At 39.4% G+C, this 21,618-nt stretch overlaps 1 protein-coding gene across 5 annotated transcripts in view; it reads right to left on the reverse strand.

Annotated features, from left to right (window-relative positions):
* The window catches only part of Spt-I (serine palmitoyltransferase subunit I), a 275,614-nt gene that overhangs the window by 206,997 nt on the left and 46,999 nt on the right, over window positions 1–21,618 (reverse strand). For all 5 annotated transcript variants that reach the window (XM_090381900.1, XM_090381899.1, XM_090381901.1 and 2 more), the window contains exon 4: window positions 14,235–14,329. In XM_090381900.1, the coding sequence (XP_090238026.1) occupies window positions 14,235–14,329 (95 nt within the window). The remainder of the gene's footprint in view (window positions 1–14,234; window positions 14,330–21,618) is intronic.

A 21,618-nucleotide genomic window follows, 5' to 3' on the forward strand; every position in this document is an offset into this window, starting at 1 on the left:
TTTTGTTTTCGTAAAGGCGACTATGATGGTCTGGGACAGTATTTAAATTCTATACAGTGGGACCAACTGATGATGTTACCAACAGCAAACTCAAAATGGGAAGCATTCAAGGAACTAATCTTGGAGGCTACCAGGCTTTACATACCAACTAAGAAATATTGTTCAAGGTTTAGGCCTAAATGGTTGTCAGATGAACTAATGAGACATGTGGCAGAGAAGAAAAATGCATGGGATACATACAAATTAATGGGTGACATGGAAGCCTATGATAGATATAAGTTGGTCTGTAACCAAGTCACAAAGGAGATTAGGCAGGCAAAGGCAGACTATGAAAAATCCTTGGCAAAGGATGCAAAGAAAAACAGAAAAGAGTTCTTTACATACTTGAACTCGAAAAGGAAAGGGATGAATCAGATTGGTCCACTGGATATTGATGGTTCAACAGTTGAGGATCCTGCTCAGGTGGCTAACAATCTAAACGAGTATTTTGCATCTACATTCACGCATGGGGAGTTATTCAGGAAGGATAATGATGTAGGTAAAGTAAACATTGGCAGTGAGCTGGATGATTTTGTAATAACTGAGAGGAAAGTGGAGGAGAGATTGTTGGGGATAAACATAAAAAAGGCACCTGGGGTGGATGGGATCTATCCAGTTATATTAAAGGAGGCAGCAAAGGAAGTAAGCAAACCCTTAGCCATAATTATGAGAGCTTCCTTGGACTCAGGGGAGGTACCTATGGACTGGAGATGTGCAAATGTGACCCCAATTCACAAAGGAGGTTCAAAGGCTGACACAAGTAATTATAGACCTGTTAGTTTAACTTCTGTTCCAGGTAAATTAATGGAGGCACTGGTTAAAGAAGCACTGCAGGATCATCTAGACAAGAATTCAGTTATAGCTCAGACGCAGCATGGTTTTGTTAAGGGCAGGTCTTGCCTGACCAATTTGATTGGATACTATGATGTAGTCACAAAAGAACTGGATGCAGGGAATAACTTTGATATTATATATTTGGATCTTAGAAAGGCTTTTGATACTGTTGCACATGGAAGACTGCTGCACAAATTGGAGCAGTGTGGCATTGGAGGCAAATTGCTGCTATGGATAAGGGGATGGTTGAGTGGCAGAAGACAGAGAGTGGTAATCAATGGACACTGCTCAACGTGGACTAATGTTATTAGTGGAGTTCCTCAAGGTTCAGTGTTGGGTCCGTTGTTGTTTTCGGTGTTTATGAATGATATTGATGATGGGATATCAAGTTTAATGTCCAAGTTTGCAGATGATACAAAGGTTGGCAGGGTCGTTAAGGACAATACTGACGCTATGCTGCTGCAACAGGATCTGGACAGGTTGAACAGATGGGCTGAGAGGTGGCAAATGAGGTTTAACATCGACAAATGTAAAGTGCTGCATATGGGAAACAGTAACCCCAGAGCAACGTATCAACTCTGCGGTACTACACTGACAGTGGTGGAGAATGAAAAGGACCTGGGGGTAATTGTGCAGGCAGATATGAAGTTCTCTGAGCAGTGCAGACGAGCTGCAAGAGTAGCTCATGGTGTCTTGTCAATGATATACAGGAATTTTTCTAGCAGGGATAAGGAGGTGATTATTCCATTGTATAAGGCAATGGTAAGGCCACATCTTGAGTACTGTATACAGGTCTGGAGGCCTCATTTCAAGAAGGATGTAGAGCTGCTGGAACGGGTACAGAGAAGGGCAACAAGATTAGTAAATGGAACAAAGGGTTGCTCTTACGAAGAACGGCTTAAGTTTTGCAAATTACAGAGTCTGGAGACTAGGCACCGGCGAGGTGATCTGATAGAGGTGTATAAGGCTTTGAATGGTTTGAGCATGCTCAATGCCAATGGGATTCTTCATCTTTCTCAGAATAATCACCTCAGAGGGCATAAATTCAAATTGAGGAAGGACGGATGTCGGATAGATGTGCGGAAATTTGCCTTTGGCCAGCGGGTGGTTGGTTGGTGGAACCGACTTCCATCACTGGTTGTTGAAGTTGATAGCCTAAACAAATTTAAAGCTCAACTGGACAGGTATTTCGAACGAACGGAGGGGTGAAATGGGAGTGGGTTTTTTTTTTTTTTTTTTGTTTTTTTTGGCTGATGCTGAATAAGCTTGCTTTCTTGCATCATATGCCTCTGCTAATGCTAATGCTAATGCTAATGCTAAAAGATTAACATTAGCCACTGGCAGAGGCTACTACTAAAAGGGAAGCATTCAAAGAATTAATCTTGGAAGCTACTAGGCTTTTCATACCAACAAAGAAATATTGTTCAAGATTTAGGCCTAAATGGATGTCAGATGAACTAATTAGACATGTGACAGAGAAGAAAAATGCATGGGATACATATAAATTAACATGTGACACCAGAAGCCTATGATAGATATAAGCTGGTCTGTAACCAAGTTACAAAGGAGGTTATGCAGGCGAAGGCAGATTACGAGAAATCTTTGGCAAAGGACGCAAAGAAAATCAGCAAAGTAGCTTATGTAAACTCTTTACTCTAGAAGGAAGGGGGTGAATCAGATTGGTCCACTTCATATCGATGGTTCAACTGTTGATGATCCTGCTCAGGTAGCTAACAAACTAAATGAATATTTTGCATCGACATTCACACATGAGGAGTTATTCAGGGAGGGGAATGCCAGAGGTGTATTCAACTCTGGCAGTAAGCTAGATAATCTTGTAATAACTGAGAGTAAAGTGGAGGAGAAATTGTTGAAGATAAACACAAGAAAGGCACCGGGGGTGGATGGAATCTATCCAGTTATATTAAAGTAGGTGGCAAAGGAAATAAGCAAACCCTTAGCCATAATTATGAGAGTTTCCCAGGATTCAGGGGAGGTATCCATGGATTGGAGATGTGCAAATGTGACCCCAATCCACAAAGGAGGATCAAAGGGAGACAGATAATTACAACCTGTTAGTTTAACTTCTGTTCCAGGGAAATTAATGGAGGCACTGGTTAAAGCAGCATTGCAGGATCATCTAGACAAGACTTCAGTTATAGCTCGGACAAAGCATGGGTTTTTTAAGGGGAAGTCTTGTCTGACTAATTTGATTGGATACTATAATGTAGTCACAAAGGAACTGGATGCAAAGAATATATAATTGGATCTAGAAAAGCCTTTGATACTGTTGCACATGGAAAACTGCTGCACAAATTGGAACAGTGTGGCACTGGAGGCAAATTGCTGCTAAGAATAAAGGGATGGTTGAGTGGGAGAAGACAGAGAGGGGTAATCAATGGACACTGCTCTTCGTGGACTAATGTTATTAGTGGAGTCCCTGAGGGTTTAGTATTGGGTCCATTGTTGTTTTCTGTATTTATTAATGATACTGATGATGGTATATCAAGCTTAATGTCCAAGTTTGCAGACGATATGAAGGTTGGCAGGGTTCTCAAGGACACTACTGACAGTACACTGCTGCAACAGGATCTAGAAAAGTTGAGCAGATGGGCTGAGAGGTGGCAAATGAAGTTTAACATTGACAAATGTAAAGTACTACATATGGGAAGCTTTTTTTTTTTTTTTTTTTTGTTTTTTGAGTTTTATTGGCGCATCAGCAACTGAGGCTATAATGCGCCAAATACCGGTCATATGTAAAAAATTAAAACATTCAGTGACCTAAGTAGTTAGGCCACCATGTCCAGATGTATAATAACAAAGATATAAAAAATAAACCAATAAAGACGTAACAATAACATAAATTTTAAATACAATTAAAAACTTTTATTGATTTAAAATAGCTAAAAACAGCAGACACGTTGTCATTGTCGGATAAAATCTGACTGAGTGTATACGGCTCAGTCAGATGGTTAAAAGCGGTAGAACGAGTGCTGCTAAAATCTGGACAGTCAATTAAAAGGTGTCTGATCGTTAAAATTGTGCCACAGGACACACACATAGGAGGGTCATCAGCCCTCAGCAAAAACGAATGTGTCAAATGACTATGTCCTATGCGGGTCTGGGCAAGAACAACTTCCTCCTTACGATTCCTGCACAGACTAGACTGCCACGGTTCAATTACAGGCTTTATACGATATAGTTTATTCCCAGTCTGTCTATTCCACAACTCCTGCCATTGGGAGTGTATCTTCTGCTGTATTGTTTGCCTGTAGTCTGTATAGGGGACTGACAGGCAGCGATTATTATTAGGGATTGCTGATTTGGCTGCGGTGTCAGCCAAATCATTTCCCCTAATCCCAATGTGGCTGGGAATCCAGCAGAAGCGGATATCAAATTCACGTTCTCGCAGGAAGTGAATCTTCTGCTGAATGCTAGACAGAACCGGATGAGGATTATACCTCACGGATATTAAAACCTGTAACACACTGAGAGAGTCAGAATATAAAATGAACCGTTGGTATTGGCATTCACTAATGTGATCCAAGGCTAACTTTATAGCATGCAGCTCTGCAGTAAATATGCTGCATTCAGAGGGAATCTGCTCCGATGTAGTGCTGTCTCTAAAGACAGCAGCAGATCCCACATATGATTCCGCCGTCGAGCCGTCTGTGTAGACTGGCGTGAAGTCAGAATATTCAGCTCGGTGTGCTGAAAAAAGCTGCAGGTAGACAGACGATGGAGTGTCCGACTTTCCCCAATTTCTAAGGGACAAGTCACATGCCAGGACACGAGCATGCCAGGGTGGAAGGGGTTGCTTGGGTGTTTGGGCAACCTTGTCTACCTTTATATTAAGTTCTTTGAGTAGCTCTTGGACACGAATACCAAAAGGACGATTGGCAGTCTTACAGGTGTTGTACAAATTTTCCCATCGTGGCTCAAAAACGGTTAGCCACGTAGGGTGGTCTGGCAGGGATTTCAGTTTTAAAGTTTAGTTTAGAGACAACTGCTTACGTCGAAGCGATAACGGTGGTTCGTTTGCTTCGACGTATAAGCTCTGGACAGGAGATGTTCGAAATGCTCCAGTAGCCATACGTAGAGCCTGATGATGGACAGGGTCCAGCCATCGAAGGGCACTGTCTCTGGCTGAAGAATATACTTGGGACCCATAATCTAATTTGGATCGCACAAGTGCACGGTAAAGCCGTAGAAGGGTGCATCGGTCTGCACCCCAAGATAAAGAGCAGAGCGAGCGGAGCATATTAAGGCCTCTTGTGCACTTTGTGCGGAATTGACGAATATGATCCAAAAAGGTCAGTTTTTTTATCAAATATGAGTCGCAAGAATTTTGTGTTCGCTGCTACTGGAATAGCATTTTGTCCGAGCCTTAATTCAGGTTCAGGATGAAGATTACGCTTGCGACAAAAGTGTACGCAAACGGTCTTCTCCGGCGAGAACCTGAAGCCATTAGCGAGTGCCCAGGAATTCAGACTATCAATGGCTTTCTGCAGTTGTCTTTCAATAACCCTCATGTTGCACGACTGACAAAAAATGCTAAAGTCATCAACATAGAGGGCACTGTTTACAGTCGGAGGAAGTTGTTCTGTGATGGAATTTATTTTTATGGCAAAAAGCGTGACACTTAATACTGATCCTTGTGGTACTCCCTCTTCTTGGCTAAAGGAGCGAGAGAGTGAGGATCCCACACGAACTTGGAACGATCGATTGGCTAAGAAGGATTGAATAAAAAAGGAGAGATGCCCTCTAAGGCCTAGGCTATGTAAATCTTTTAAAATGCCAAATCTCCAAGTTGTGTCATACGCTTTTTCCATGTCAAAGAACACCGACACCAAGTGTTCACGTTTTAGGAAAGCATCCCGGATGGATGCTTCCAATCTAATAAGATGGTCCAAAGTAGACCGGTTCCTTCGGAAGCCCCACTGGATGTTGGATGTTGGATCATTTGATTCTAGATACCAAATTAAACGAGAATTAATTTGGTATCTAGTACACAGACAGCTAGTCAGAGCAATAGGACGATAATTGGTGGTGACTTTTGGATCCTTTCCTGGCTTAGGAAAGGCAAGAACGATTGTCTTTCGCCAGGAGTCCGGAAACTGCCCTTAAGTAAAGATTCTGTTATACAGAAGGAGCAGACAATCCATAGATTTTGGTGAGAGATGTTTAATCATTTCATAATGGATGCCATCTGGTCCAACAGCACTTGCTTTGGAAAGAGCGAGGGCTCTTTTGAGTTCCTGAATAGTGACATCCCCGTTGTAGGGATAAATGCTCTTAGATTTAAAGTTAAGTGCCTGTTTTTCGATTTTATATTTCAGGATCAGAAACTCTGGGGAACACGAAGATGTTGCAGAGATGTTAGAGAATGTTTCCCCAAGAGCATTGGCTATTGCAGTTGGATCTGCAATAGCGCATCCATTATAATTTAGGATTGAAGAAGGGTGGGATGTATATTTCCCCTTCATTTTCCGGATTTTATCCCAGACTACCTTAGAGTTGGTAGACTGGTTAATAGATGATGTAAAACGGATCCACGATTCCTTTTGACTCTGACGACGGATGTAGCGTGCTTTGGCTCGTGCACGTTTGAAGGCTATAAGGTTGTTCGTGGTAGGATATCGGCGAAATATCCCCCACGCTTTGTTTTGAGCCTTTTTTGCTGCTGTACATTGTGAATTCCACCAAGGTTTGAGAAATGGTGGAAACCGGGCAGATGTGTTTGGAACGGCATTCGCAGCTGCTTGGACAGTATTTTCTGTGATGTACTTAACTGCATCATTGATAGGCTCTTGACTGACTTTTATAAGATCAAAATTTGCCTGATGTTGGAAGGCAGTCCAATCAGCCTGATCATTCTTCCACCATGGTAACCTGAAGGGAAGACGTGGCCTCCCGCTGTGTAACGAGGTTATCACAGGGAAGTGATCGCTTCCGTATGGATTCTCCTCCACTTCCCAGGTGAGTGAAGGGGAGCAGATAGAGATATCAATGGCAGAAAAAGTACGGGTAGGCATGTGGAAGAAGGTGTTTGTTCCAGTATTTAGAAGGGAAAGGTCATTGTCATTGAGCATACATTCTATGACTCGTCCCCTTCCGTTGATGTTAGCACTACCCCACAGGGTGTTATGTCCGTTAAAATCCCCGAGAAGTAAGAAAGGGGGAGGCAGCTGCGTTAGAAGATCATCAAGGTCTGCCTGGGTGATGTCAGTCCCAGGTGGCAAATAAATGGAGCACACAGTTATTAAAAATCCCACTGAAAGGCAAATTGCAACAGCCTCTATGCTGGTTGTAATTAGCAAGGGCTGCACTGGGGTCTGGTTACCCACAAGGATAGCCACTCCCCCATGTACAGAGCCATCCGCAATTCTATCCTTTCGAAAAAATGTGATGTTGTGCATGGTGGGATCATCATTTGCCTTTAGATATGTCTCCTGCAAGCAAAAACAAACTGGCTCGTGCTTTTGCAGGAGGGCCTTGATGTCATCAATATTTCGCCGGAATCCACGACAATTCCACTGTAGGAATTTAGCCATTATTTTGGCTTGGTGGGTCCATCAGGTGGCTTCCGAGGTGCTGAGGGCTTACTTTTACAGTCTTGGATTTATCTTTTTTGGGGAAGAATGGACGCTGTCCCATCTCCATTTCCTCCTCCGCAAAGAGTTCCAAGACTGAATCTTCGGGTACCTCCTTCTGCTCGACATCCATCTTTTCTTGGGTACTAGGGGGGACTTCCCCTTTCTTATTCTTTTCTTTCATAATTATCTTTGTTACTTGTGGAGGTACCGATATAGGAGTGGCAGCTGATTGGTCCTTTTGTGCAGGTTTTTGAGAACTTAAGAGATGCCGCGCGATGGGAGTGAAAGACTCCTTTGGAGGAATGGTTATGTCCGTCTGAGTTCCGACGGAACATCTCCCTGCTACCTTCTGGGCATAGGTAGGTTTGTTGATATTCAGGGGTTTGACCGATTTCCTTGCCTCCTGGTATGATATATTTAGCTCTGCCTTCAGCCGTTGGATTTCTTTTTCTTCTTTCCACCTCTGGCATGCTCATGAGTAGGCCGGATGTTCGCCTTCACAGTTAATACAGGTGGGTTTTGCGGCTGAACATGCTGTTGTTTCGTGGTCCTTTGCACCGCATCGAGCGCATGCAAGGACTCCACGGCAGGCCATTTGAGAATGTCCATACTTCTGGCATTTAAAACACCGTAAAGGGTTCGGAACGTATGGACGCACTGAACAGTTGATGTATCCAGCTTTAATCTCATCAGGAGGTTTAGGAGAGTTAAAAGTCAGGATAACGCTCCTGGTTTTAACAATTTTTCCATCCCTTCGCGCAGTAATTCTCTTGACGGCAATAACTCCCTGGGGTTTTAATTTGGAGCAGATTTCCTCCTCGGTTACGTCGAGAAGGTCCCACTCCGAAATGACACCTTCGATGAATTGAGTGTTCTGTGTGGTGTCACTGTTATAGGGATTCCTCCGATCGATGTTACTCGGAGTAGATGTTCTGATTGCCTGTCATTTTTAGTTTCAATTAAAAGGTCTCCAGAATGAAGCCTCTTAACTGATTTGGGTGAACCTGCTAACCCATCTAACCCTTTTTGGATAAAAAAGGGCGACATTTTACCAATTGGTTTTTCACTGGTGGAATGTATAATTAGGAACCTTGGGACAGGCCCTGATGGTAGTTCGGTTCACTGCCTCTTTTTAGCAATACTGCTATCAGTGTCTCTGTCATTGTTTTCAGATAGGGACCGGGTTGGGGCCCCTGAAGAAATAAATTTATCAGAATTCATTGAGTTTTTTAAAGTGTTCAGTGCCCGGGCTCCCCACCCACCACGGAGCCCAAAGGGACGCCCACTACCCGGCATGCAATAAATGCACTCGGGAGTGGAACGCCAGGGCTACCCAGGCACTATACCCGCACCGCCGCCAGCCTGAATCCTGTCCCTCGGACCATGAGGGTAGGGGCGTGGCATTGACACGGTTGACCCTCGCAGGCGAGCCTACTAGCCGATTGATCCTAGCCGGGCCTTCCAGGACCACCCGTCTTGTCGAAGCAGGGGCCAAAGTGGTGTATTGAAGCTGGGCCCCTCAACCACCAGGATCCCCCTTTCCGAATTTCCACGGGTCGCAGCGCACGGCAAACACGCCGGATTCCATTGATGTAAGCCTGGAACCTGGGCTGTGGGCGTTGGATCCCAGTGATGCTAGTCTGGAAGTCCAGCAGCGTCACTGGGAGGTCCCCTCACCACGTACAGGTGCCCACGTCGAGGGGACATATGGGAAGCAGTAATTCCAGAGTAACGTATCAACTCTGTAGCACCACACTGACAGTGGCAAAGAATGAAAAGGACCTAGGGGTAATTGTGCAGGCAGATATGAAGTTTTCTGAGCAGTGCAGATGGTCTGCAAGAGTAGCCCATGGTGTCTTGTCAATGACATACAGGAATTTTTCTAGCAGGGATTAAGAAGGTGATTATCATCTTATATAAATTTTTTCTGTTTATACTCCGACACGACAACCAAGTCAATAGAGTTTACAATAAATCGTGAATACAAATATTTATCGTATTTAGTAGTCAAGGGCTTGAACCCCGGTCCACTCAAGGAACGCGTGCTATGCACTCTCGCTTCTGACCACTTGGCTACGTCAGGCCTGAAGGCAATGAGTATTGTATAACCACACCTTGAGTACTGTATACAGTACTGTCTGGAGGCCTCATTTTAAGGAGGTAGAGCTGTTGGAATGAGTACAGAGAAGGGCAACAAGATTAGTGAATGGAACAAAGGTTTGCTCTTGCGAAGAAAGGCTTAAGTTTAAGTTTTGCAAATTTCAGTGTCTGGAGATTAGGCACCTGCAAGGTGATCTGATTGAGGTGTATAAAGCTTTGAATAGTTTGAGCATGCTCAATGCAGATGGGATTCTTCCTCTTGCTCAGAATAATCGCCTGAGAGGGCATAAATTCAAATTGACGAAAGATGGTTGTAGGATAGATGTGCAGAAGTTTGCCTTTAGCCATCTGTCGCTGCAGAAATTGACAAAATTTGGAGCGAGCAGATGGGTAAAATATTGTTTTTTTTTTTTTTTTTTTTTTTTGGCTGATGCCATATAAGCTTGCTTTCTTGCATCATGCTCCTTTGCTAATGCTAATACTATAAGTTATTTTGGCAGTTGCTATTTAATTGTACCTACAAATAAAGAATTATTATTGTTATTACTTTATATCTTTCTGGAAAAGGAAAAACTACATACCTGACAACTTTTAGAAATCAAGACACTTAAAAGAGACTTTTAATAAATATCTGGCTTAAAGAAGATTTAACACAAGAAAAGTAAAACAAGAATTAAGCGAAAACGAAGGACTTAAATCAGCAGCCATGAGCAGTAATACAGAAAGACAAATGATACTGAGACTGAAGAATAGCGATGGTGTACTTATAAATAGCAGAGAAGGCATAATTCAAATAGCAGAAGACTACTATAGAGAATTATACAAGAATGATGCCAGCAGTGGGGAAGATGGATTGCAAAGTAGCAACACATACGACATACCCAATATTCTTCCTGATGAGGTAGAACATGCATTGAAGAAAATGAAGAATCAGAAAACCCTGGGGGAAGATGAAGTTACTGTAGAGTTGTTAAAATTGGAAGGAAAAGACATAAAACAAAAACTTGCAAGGCTCTTCACAAAGTGCATTAGAAAAGGAGTGACGCCTAAACAGTGGAATAATGCAATCCTAGTTTTGCTGCATAAGAAAGGAGATAAATCAGAAATTGGAAATTATAGACCAATTAGCATATCTACAAGTTGTTCACAATGGTCATTACTAACACATTAGAAAGAATACTTGATGAGAATCAACTGAAAGAGCAAGCAGGCTTTAGGACAGGATTCTCAACTATGGATCACCTTCATGTAATATCACAGCTAATGGAGAAAGCAAATGAATACAAAACACCATTATGCCTGGCATTTGTGGATTATGAAAAGGCATTTGACTCAATACAGCATAAGGCAATGTTTCGGACACTGGAAAGACAAGGCATAGATACCCTATATATTATGATTTTGAAGAAAATATATGAGAGTGCCACCTCCTTTATTAGACTAGACAAAGACAGTAGGAAATTTAAAATCGAGAAAGGAGTTCGACAAGGAGACACAATATCTCCGAAGCTGTTTACTGCTGCCCTTGAGAAGCTTTCAGAAGATTAGACTGGTCGCAGAAAGGAGAGTACCTAAACCATTTACAATTTACAGATGACATTGTGGTCCTAAAGCCACGATCCTAAAGAATTAGAGGAAAATCTTAATCAGTTATGCACAGTTAGTAAGGATTTTGGACTAAAGATGAATATGGCTAAAACAAAAGTGATGGTGAACAAGTATGGCACAGAAAGGGAAATAATGATTGAAGGAGCAGTAATTGAAAAGGTGAAGTCATATACTTATCTGGGACAAGTTATTAACTGTAATAATGATAAATGGCTGGAATTCAAGAGAAGAATAAATTTTAGATGGATAGCATTCAGGAAATATCGTCACATACTGAGGAGCAATATCCCAGTTTGTCTGAAACGTAAAATAATGAACCAATGTATACTCCCCACCATGACTTATGGAAGTGAAACTTGGGCACTCACCAAAAGAATGGAAGAGAAGCTGAGAACTACAGAGCGAAGAATGGAACGAATTATATTGGGAATCAGACTGTTAGATAAGAAGAGAAACACATGGATTAGGCAGCAAACTCACGTAAAGGACATTCTTATCAAAACTAAACAACTAAAATGGTCTTGGGCAGGACACATAGCTCGAAGATATGATGACAGATGGACTAAGAAAATAACAGAATGGTACCCAAGAGGCACTAGAAGAAAACCCGGAAGACAACGGCGGAGATGGATAGATGAAATTCATGAGTTTGTGTGCAGTAAATGGATGGCCATTGCACAAAACAGAGGGAACTGGAAAGTTGCTGGAGAGGCCTTCATCCTGCAGTGGATTGAAAATGGCTGATGATGATGATGACGACAAAGGTCAAATTGTAATGGCCAGACTACTGGGTCAAAGCATATCCGAAACTGCACGGCTGGTGGGATGCTCACAGTAAGTTGTGGTTAATACCTACAGAAAGTGGTCCGAGGAGTGGAAACCCATGAACCGCCGGCGAGGTGTTGGACAACCACAGCTCATCGATGCTCGAGGTAAGCGAAGGCACTTCCGGATGGAATGCAGCAACAGAGGCACAACTAGCCGGTAATTGGAATGCTGGTGATGGGAGTAATGTGTCACAATACACAGTACACCAAACCCTGCTGAAAATGAGGCTGCGTAACTGCAGGCCACTCCGAGTGCCCATGCTAACCACAGTTCACCGGCGATAGCGCCTACAATGGGCATGCGAGCATCTAAACTGGACCTTGAGTGATTGGAAGAAGGTCATCTGGTCCAATGAATCATGTTTCCAGTTGCACCATGTGGACGGCTGGGTACGTGTGTGTCGTTTACCTATAGAAGTGATGCCGCCTGGATGCCCATGGGATGAAAACGAGCTGGTGGGGGGCAGTGTCATGCTTTGGATGATGTTCTGCTGGGATACCCTGGGTCCAGTCATCCATGTGCAGGGCACTCTGATGTCTACTACCTACCTAAACATTATTGCTAACCAGGTACACCCTTTCGTGGCCACGGTCTTCCTCCTCTAGCAGTGCCGTCTTTCAGGAGGGCGCCATGCCACACTGCCAAAATTGTTCGAGACTGGTCCGCAGAACATGAGGAAAACTTCCAGGTATTGCCCTGGCTTCCAAATTCCCCAGACATCAATCCCATCGAGCACCTGTGGTTTGTGTTGGAACAGCAACTCCGATCTGTGGCGTCTCAACCACGGACCTTACAAGAGTTAAAGGATCTGCTGGTACCACATTTAGAAATCTTGTAGCATCCATGCCTCACCAGGTATGAGCTGTTTGGGCTGCACATGAAGGACCAACATCATATTAGGTAGGTGGTCATAATGTTTTGGCTCATCGGTCAATGTTGTAATATATTATTTTTCCACGTAAGAAGTTTCCCAATTAAAAAGTTTGTGATAAAGAATACACAATGTATTATTATAATGACGTTTTCCCACTTAATACATTTTTAAATATTGAAATTATTTATTTTTTAATATTAAAAACTATTAAACAATATAAACATTTGGTAATTGAACAAGTTAGTGCCAAGCATCATTTTAGTTCATAGTAAACCACTGAAGTAGGTGAAATGGCATAGCTTTTGTTATTGTGAATGCCTTCCCAAAGAGTTGCTCTGATATTAGTATTAGGCTATGGCATTAGCATTAGTAGAGGCATATGATACAAGAAAGCAAGCTTATGCAGCATCAGCAAAAAAAAAAAAAAAAAACTTCCACTTTACCCCTCCGTTCATTCGAAATACCTGTCCAGCTTAGCCTTAAATTTATTTAGGCTATCAACTTCCACAACAAGGGATGGAAGTCTGTTCCACCAACCAACTACCTGGTGGTAGAATCTGCTGAGAATCCATTGGCAAAGTTTGCCTATTCGAGAATCCATTGTTGAAAAGTTGCTTATTCGAGGTAGTTCAATATCAGGGCAACTCGTTGCGAAGGCATTCACAATATGAGATCTAACAGAAACAATGCCATTTCATTTACTTCGGTGGTTTACTATGAGCTAAAATGATGCTAAGCATTAACTTATTTGATTAGTGAATTTTCCGCAGTCTGAGGCTTTCAGTGCTAAAACCCTTTTAGTATAAACATTTTGATGTATATTGGAAGTGACATATTGCAATTGTTTTCAACGATATCCATAATTGGATACGTAGACCACATTAAATGTTACATTCTGATGGTTGTGAAGAGTTCTGAATTACTTAATGGATTGTTGCTCTGTCTTACTGTAATTGTGACCTTTTAAGGTATGTTGAAACTCAAAAGGAGCTCATTCTTACAACTTGGTAATGAGTTTACCAACAGCAGAATGTTAAGCAATTAGAAATCTTCAGTTTAAAAATGAATGTTTCCCATAGGTAGAGTAAAATATTTATAAATTCTAAAATAGTACTTAAAAATCATCTTTAACTTATGTATGTGTATCTTTTCATTTTTATTTGTGTAGTTAATATTCATACCCTTAGATCACCTTCCCTTCTAAGAAGTTTTCCCGCGTATGAAGTTCTAAACCTCCAGTCCCTTGGAAAACTTCTTATCCTGGTTCTACTGTATTTGTTTCAAGAATATGTTGACAATGGAGGGGAAAAGAAAGTTAGATTATAATTATAAATTTAAAAAAAAAAAAAAATTACCCAGAAACGATTCTCGGTTTCTGTGAATAGTGGTCATCTGCAGACTCAGGTACGAGAGGTTCTGGAGTCCATTCTGCAATTAATTCTTCTTTTTCCTGAAATAATACAGTTAATTAAGAAATTGAATCAAAGTTGTTAATTACTGCACATAACATTAAAAGCCTTCTAGATACAGAGTCAAAGCACGAGAAGTGCATCTAGTGTCCAGCCACAGGGTTTCTTCCTCTAAACTAGGAGTGAGAAGGCAAAATATATGACCTTTGTACAGGGCAAAAATTTTGGTAAGACAACTCTGTACACTAAATTATCTTCAACTATGAAAGTCTTACTTTATGGTTAACCATAAAATGTCCATTGAAAAAAAAAAATCCCTGAGTCCATTAAAAATATCAAAATACTCATTACGTATTCATTCTTAACGAGGCCAAAAGAATATACTGATATTATATACAATGATACTTTATGTTAAGAATAAATATACAGTTCAACTCAGCTATAATGAGCCAATGGACCAATGAAAAATGGGAAAACTCAAAGAAGTTCAAAATATCAATAATAAAGGTTGAATTCTATATCACAACAACAACTTGAGAATCTGGACTCTAATAGCCATTACAGAGTACTCAACTTGTTTACTGATAGCAACAGTGGCTGTAAATGATCTAGGACAGGGTTTCCCAAATGCGGAAACTTTCAATTTCCGTGGACCCCCCCGGGGGTCCAGAGACCATCACCAGAGAGTCCACGAAACGCACCCTCTGGAACTGGTCAAATTATTCGTTCTATGTATAGCAAATTGATGATAACTAAAGTTAATATTATATATATATATATATATGTGTAAAAATAAGAACAAAGTTGAGTTGTTTTAAACATAAAACTGAATTTTCTTTTCAGAAAATCCAGTGTTCATACATATATACTATATAGTATCGGTGTAAATACACCATAGTTAACCCATAAATTTGAACTATGTAGTAGCGTAGAAGGCATCGTTTTAATTGTATCTCATATTGTGGTTGCCTTCACAATGAGATAGCAGTATTTGCACTACTTCAAATAAATAACGCTTCTCTAGCAGGGAAGACTACTGTTATTTACACCAATACTATATAGTTAATACGATCGTCTTCGAAATTATCGTCTGGGTGGTGGTATCCTCTGAAAATAAATAACAGTAGTCTTCTCTACTAGAGAAGCATTATTTATTTGAAGTAGTGCAATACCACTATCTCGTTGTGAAGTCAACCACAATATGAGATACAATTAAAACAATGCCTTCTACGCTACTTACGTAATTTAAATTTATGGGTTAACTATGGTGTATTTACACCGATACTATATAGTTAATTATCAAAACCCATAAGAATTATGCCTTGTGCATTTCATTTTCAAAACACACACACACATCGAAACGATCGTCTGGGTGGTGGTATCCTCTGAAAATAAATAACAGTAGTCTTCTCTACTAGAGAAACGTTTTTTATTTTAAGTAGTGCAATACCACTTTCTTGTTGTGAAGGCAACCACAATATGAAATACAATCAAACCGATGCCGTCTACGCTACTGACGTAGTTCAAATTTGTGGGTTAACTATGGTGTATTTACACTGATACTATATAGTTAATTACCAAAACCCATAAGAATTATGCCTTGTGCATTTCATATTCAAAATACACAGAGAGAGAGAGAGAGAGAGAGAGAGAGATATACACACATATATATATAAATATATAAAGCCTTAGGACCTACAGCATTAGGTACCATTTTTATTATTTTTATGTTATTTTTAAGTTAATCTTAATTTCATTTAATTTCAGGTAATCTGCTTTTACCTTGCGGGAATTCTCAATTTATTCCATTGTAATTACATTTCACAGGTCAGCAACCCTACTCAATACACTGATCAATTACATTTGTCTTTATATATATATATATATATATAATGTTATCAAAATTATGCACATGTATATATACAGTTGAACTTAGTTATAATGAGCATCAAGGGACTGACAAAATTTACTCATTATAACCATTACTCGCTATATCAGTGATAGCAGAGATGGGGAAACTCCTGGGGGCCTTTAAACAATGAACACTTTATATCAGTGATGAGTTAAATCTACCTCCTACTTTTTTAAATTCTCAATAACTTGATAAAAAGAGATTCAAAAAACAAAAGAAATATTAAAGAGAAAAAAATAATTTAATAAGTACTGTATACCTAGATATTATTTGTATTAATATGCTTGTATAAACTACAATACACTTAATATTAAACACAATTTATTTCTCTGTAATTAAAAACAATACTATTTAATAATAAACACGATTTCAATTAGTCTTTATTTATGAATCTTAAAATTGATGTTTGTTTTAAAGATTTCACTTTGATGCCTTCTATGCCTTTTAAGGGGAAACTTAAGAAATTAAGTTTCCCCTTAAAACACTGAACGTGTTAAAGGTCTCATTATTATTATTATTATTATTATTATTAGCTATAGGATGCAAGGAAGCCTGAGGCTTATGCTGCACCAGCCAAAAAAAAAAAAAAAATATTCACAAATTACCCTGAGAGAGAGAGAGAGAGAGAGAAGTATAAGGGAATCACCAAGAAAGAGAAGAATGATGATATCCAGCTCAGGACCCTTGGTGTGCCAAGCCCAACTCACCAGATGTGAGTCCCCAGGGTAAGGATATTATTCCCTCTGGATGCCCCTCAAACATACTGCTGTAGAAAACAATCCTCCAATAAATCCACAAAAGTTTTGCTAGCGTGCAAGTAACCAACCCACAAATTCCAGTCAATATCTGGAAAGTTAAAAATCTCCTATTACAAGACATTCTGATTTACTGGCCCATCCTATTTCTCTGCAAAACCGTTCACTGTACTCATCAAATCATTTGGCCTATAAAACATACTCCTACTCTCATTTTCCCTTTCCCAGTGTTTATGTCACACCAGACTCAACATTGCACTGTCCACCCATTTGAACTAGATGCACTTCCTTAGATTTTTTGTTTCTTAACTAACAGCATAACTCCTCCCTTCCTACCCTGTCTGCCTGTCCTTTCTGCACACATTGTACTCCCCAAATTCCAATTCTGCACTGCTTATATCTGTGTGACACCATGTCTCTGATATCCCAACAATATCTGCCATTAACGTCTTTGATCAGCACTTCAAATTCATCAATTTTATTTACTATACTTCTAGCATTAGTGTACATGCAAATATACATGCACCTTTTCTTACTCTTAGTTACCCTAAAACAGCCCATGTATTTACTTTTTCCATGATGACTCCCAGCAGCTCTTGAAATCCCCAGCAACCTGTCACTCATTATAATAGAAGCAGTGCAAAAATCACTTTTGCCTCTGCCTGTAGTTACCATTAACTACAGGAAGAGGCAAACACCTTACTATCGTGAAGGTGTGCATGAGTGGATTTTAGGGAGGCAGGCCAACTGGACTTCTAAATCTTTTTTTTTGTTAGTTGTTGGCACATCGGCTTCTGTGGTCATAATGCACCTGCCAAGGTTTTTGCATTTACTCTGATCCAAGCCCAAGGCGAGATTCAAACCCGCGACCTTTGGGTTGCCAGGCAGGCACTTTTACCCACCCGGTTAGCCCGGTCGGCTCTAAATCTTCTGAAACAGAAAGATATTGGATCCATCAGTGTTTTAGACTGAGAGTCTGATAACACACAGAATGCCTGTTCCTCCTCTAAGCCCCTTAGGGGGAGAACATGCATTCATAGCAACCTCAATTGAATCCAAATATGCTCTCATAACTGAATCACTATTTGTTAAAGGCATAAGTAAGAGATTGGTGTTTTGGGGAAATTAAAAAAACTATTTTTAAGTAATACAAATTCTTATTCAGAAGTTCCGATAGTGTCCATCTCTTTTTGTATTTATCATTTAGAATTTTTTTAAAAATTCAACGTTACTAATTAATTAACTTTTAATTGAATTTTGAGAGTTGTAGACTGATGCCCTTTTAGCAAAAAGCAGGTTATAGCTTTTTGCTAAAAGGATATCAGTATTGAAATTGAATTTTTTTTTTTTAATTACTTCCTGATAGGTAAGGAAAAGAGATGAATATATAATGAAAAAGAAAAATTACTAATTCATCATCTCTCTCTCCTCTCTCTCTCAAGTAGATGGCCAATTGAACAATCTCTTGATAAAAGTTTTTATGCTCTTCGGGTATATAACTAATCATTTTAACCAATTTAATTTTGCCTCTTTTATGGGCACTTTTCCTAATGAATATAAAGAGTTGTTTGGTAAATCTACAATTTCTCTTCCTTTTTTCATGAAGAATGAAACATCATATTAAAAAGATTGTGGGAATTCTATTGTCTCGAAACTTGATACTAGACATGTTGGATAGAACTTGTGTAATCCAGACTTGTCTAATTGAAGAATCAAACTCGAAACTGTGATGTTTCGACTCCCTTAACCACAAATTTTCCAGACTTACGCCTTTTCTTAAGTAGTTTTGAAATTTCATATAGGCTGTATAATCATCAGTCATGTTTCATTGATATTTTATTTTACTGTTCCAAAATCCATATTACACAGTTGAAAGCCATGTCCTCTAATTGGGGGGAGGGGAATGTTGAATCTTCTCAACTAACATTTTTCTGTGAACCAAACAGTTGTCTGAAAAAAGATGAAGTTCAGTAAATTTCGATGGCACCTGTTTTACAGGAACTTGAAATGACTTCCTGTGTTATTAAGATGTGCCTCGCCTTTGATTTAAGCCCACTTAATTTTATTTCTCTTATATTCATCAGAATGAATCCTTTTTCTCTTTGGAATGTCTACTGCATTAACACTTCTAGAATCACACTAAATTTAAGTTATTATAAACAGTTTATTTACTCCATGATGACTAGAAAACATTCGTAACATTCAACTAACAACTAAATTTAATTTAAGGTCTAAACAAAGCAACAGGTCGCATGTGCTATCTTGAATACCTACAAGACTGTAGTGGTTAAAAGGAATCAGTCACTGACACCATTTTAACAAAAACCAAGAATTTTAATGCTTGAATTTTCCATATAAAATAGCTTTGATCGATGCTCTTTTAACAGTGATTGATAACTACTTCATATTTAACGAAAACTAAATAAAATCAAAAATGGCCTGAAAAATGACTGATGCCCTTTTAACAGTGATTCAATCATAGTTAGGGGGTTGCTTACCTCCCTTAATATAATTTTCTCCACCAATCTGAAATTCATTTAGGTCTAAGCCTTGAACAGTTTTTTAGTTGGTGCAAAAACCTCAGCAGCTTCTACGAGATCCCATTTCAAATTTGCTGTTGGTAACATCAGTTGGTACCACTGCATAGAATATAAAGATTGTCTGTGGTCACTCTTACAAAAGCAAACACCCTTCCATTACCCTTTAGCAGTTACATCATTAAGTAAATCCCACATCAGTACATTGTGATCACTGCCACCCAGCAAGTCTTATTTGCAGATTTTTAATGCATGAAGGATCAGTGCTGATAATCACACCAAGAATAGTAATGCTTCTTGTTGCTTCTCTAACATGCTGCTGAAAAAAATCATCATCCAATAATTCCACACATCTTACTGCTTGTGAGTGAGTGACCAATCCACAAGTTCCAATTAATATCTGGAAAGCTAAAATACCCCATTATAAGACGTTCTGATTTACTGGCCCATTTGTTTCTCTGCATATCTTTTGTTATCCTTAATCCTTGTCATGAGGCCTATAACACATGCTCCTACTCTCATTTTTGTTATCCCATGTTTGCTTATGTCACAACAAACTGGCTCAACATTGCACTGGCCACCCATGTGAATGCACTGCCTTAGAGTTAATACACTTCTTAACTAAGAGCATAACCCCACCATCCTGTCTGTATATTGAAATTCCCACCATACTGAAATTCTGCATCCCTTATATTGGAGACTCAGTGTAACTCGTAATAGTTCATCTATTAGTCTGTGTATTCCCTTGAAGCTAACGGTTTTCCGATGCTACCTTGATAGCATCAGGAAATATTCTTGCACCCCTTCTATTTAACTGCATCCCATCACTGTAAAAACAGTCTCTCTTCTTAACAAGTACAGACCACACAGAGGAAAATTCTACCCCATGAACCTTGCACACTCTGTTAGGGCTGAATTGACTGATAAGGCTCTCAAACACATACTTTCTCCTATTATGTCTAGGCAGAACTATAGACACTTTCAAATTTATGAAAAATTTAATAATAACTCAACTTTTTTCCCAACATTTCCACGTAACTGTTAGGTTAAGTCCTCAGAGTTGCTAAAGGAGGCTCGGAGGCTTTCTAGATTGGTACCTCTGGAAGGAAACACTCAGGGTGTTTTTCCTGCTTTTATTTTGGTTTGTGTGACCAAAGCAGTAGTGGTTTTTGTACACTACATGGAAACTACTATCATTATTCTCCTCTGTCATATTATCATATAATAATATTGGTGTAATACTAAATCTAATTCTTCTGATCTAGGCCACAGAATTCCCCAGGCCATTTAAAATTCCAAGATCTTGAAAAGCTTGCTCCATTTGTAAATGGATATGTGAGAAAACTACTACAGTAAAAACTCTCTCATATTCAACATAATTGGGACTAGCAATTGGTCAGAATTTTATTTTCACTTAAAATATATACACTTGCATTCATTCATACAAAAATCAGTAATTTTCTTCATTCTGATGATGAAATGTGTCATTTAGAAACATAGTCCCCCCACTTTTTATAAACATCATACCTGACTCAGTCACATTGCTATCTGTTGAATCATGTTATTGTTTGATATAATGTATCTGGGGCATTTTTGGCTACTGCATGAGAAAATCTTGACTGTGGATTTGATTTATTTAATCTCTTATTCATATTTAGATCCATCTACTTCCACCATAATGTGTAAGATTTCTGCATCATCCATAAATTTCATTTTCCAACAGATCATCACTGGTTTGTGGGAAATGTATGTCTTCTCGCTGTAAATCTTCAGAAACTTTAATTTTCCTGAAATCAATTAATAAACTACATTCTACATACTGACATTAATTATAGTTACTGTCTTACTAATCTAATATTAAAAAAGATCAAGAGCATCTGTTTTAAGTAACTTTCCTTTAAAAATTTTTAAACTATTCTGGTTTGCCAGAATTTAAGCCACTGTAAAGTGATAAAGATGAATAGGTGATTCATGTTAAAAAAAAAAAAGGCACTTGCTATTTTTAATATCAGAGACTAGGTACTTCATTTTCTTCCTGTAGTTCAGGAGCTTCATTACTGTTGTTGAGCCAAAATTTTTTCTGAGATTTACTAAATGTTAAACCTGAAATTTTGTTCCATGCTAGT

Source organism: Mastigoproctus giganteus, chromosome 9 (assembly GCF_048544385.1).
Source record: "Mastigoproctus giganteus isolate SK-2022 chromosome 9, ASM4854438v1, whole genome shotgun sequence".
Taxonomy (NCBI): domain Eukaryota; kingdom Metazoa; phylum Arthropoda; class Arachnida; order Uropygi; family Thelyphonidae; genus Mastigoproctus; species Mastigoproctus giganteus.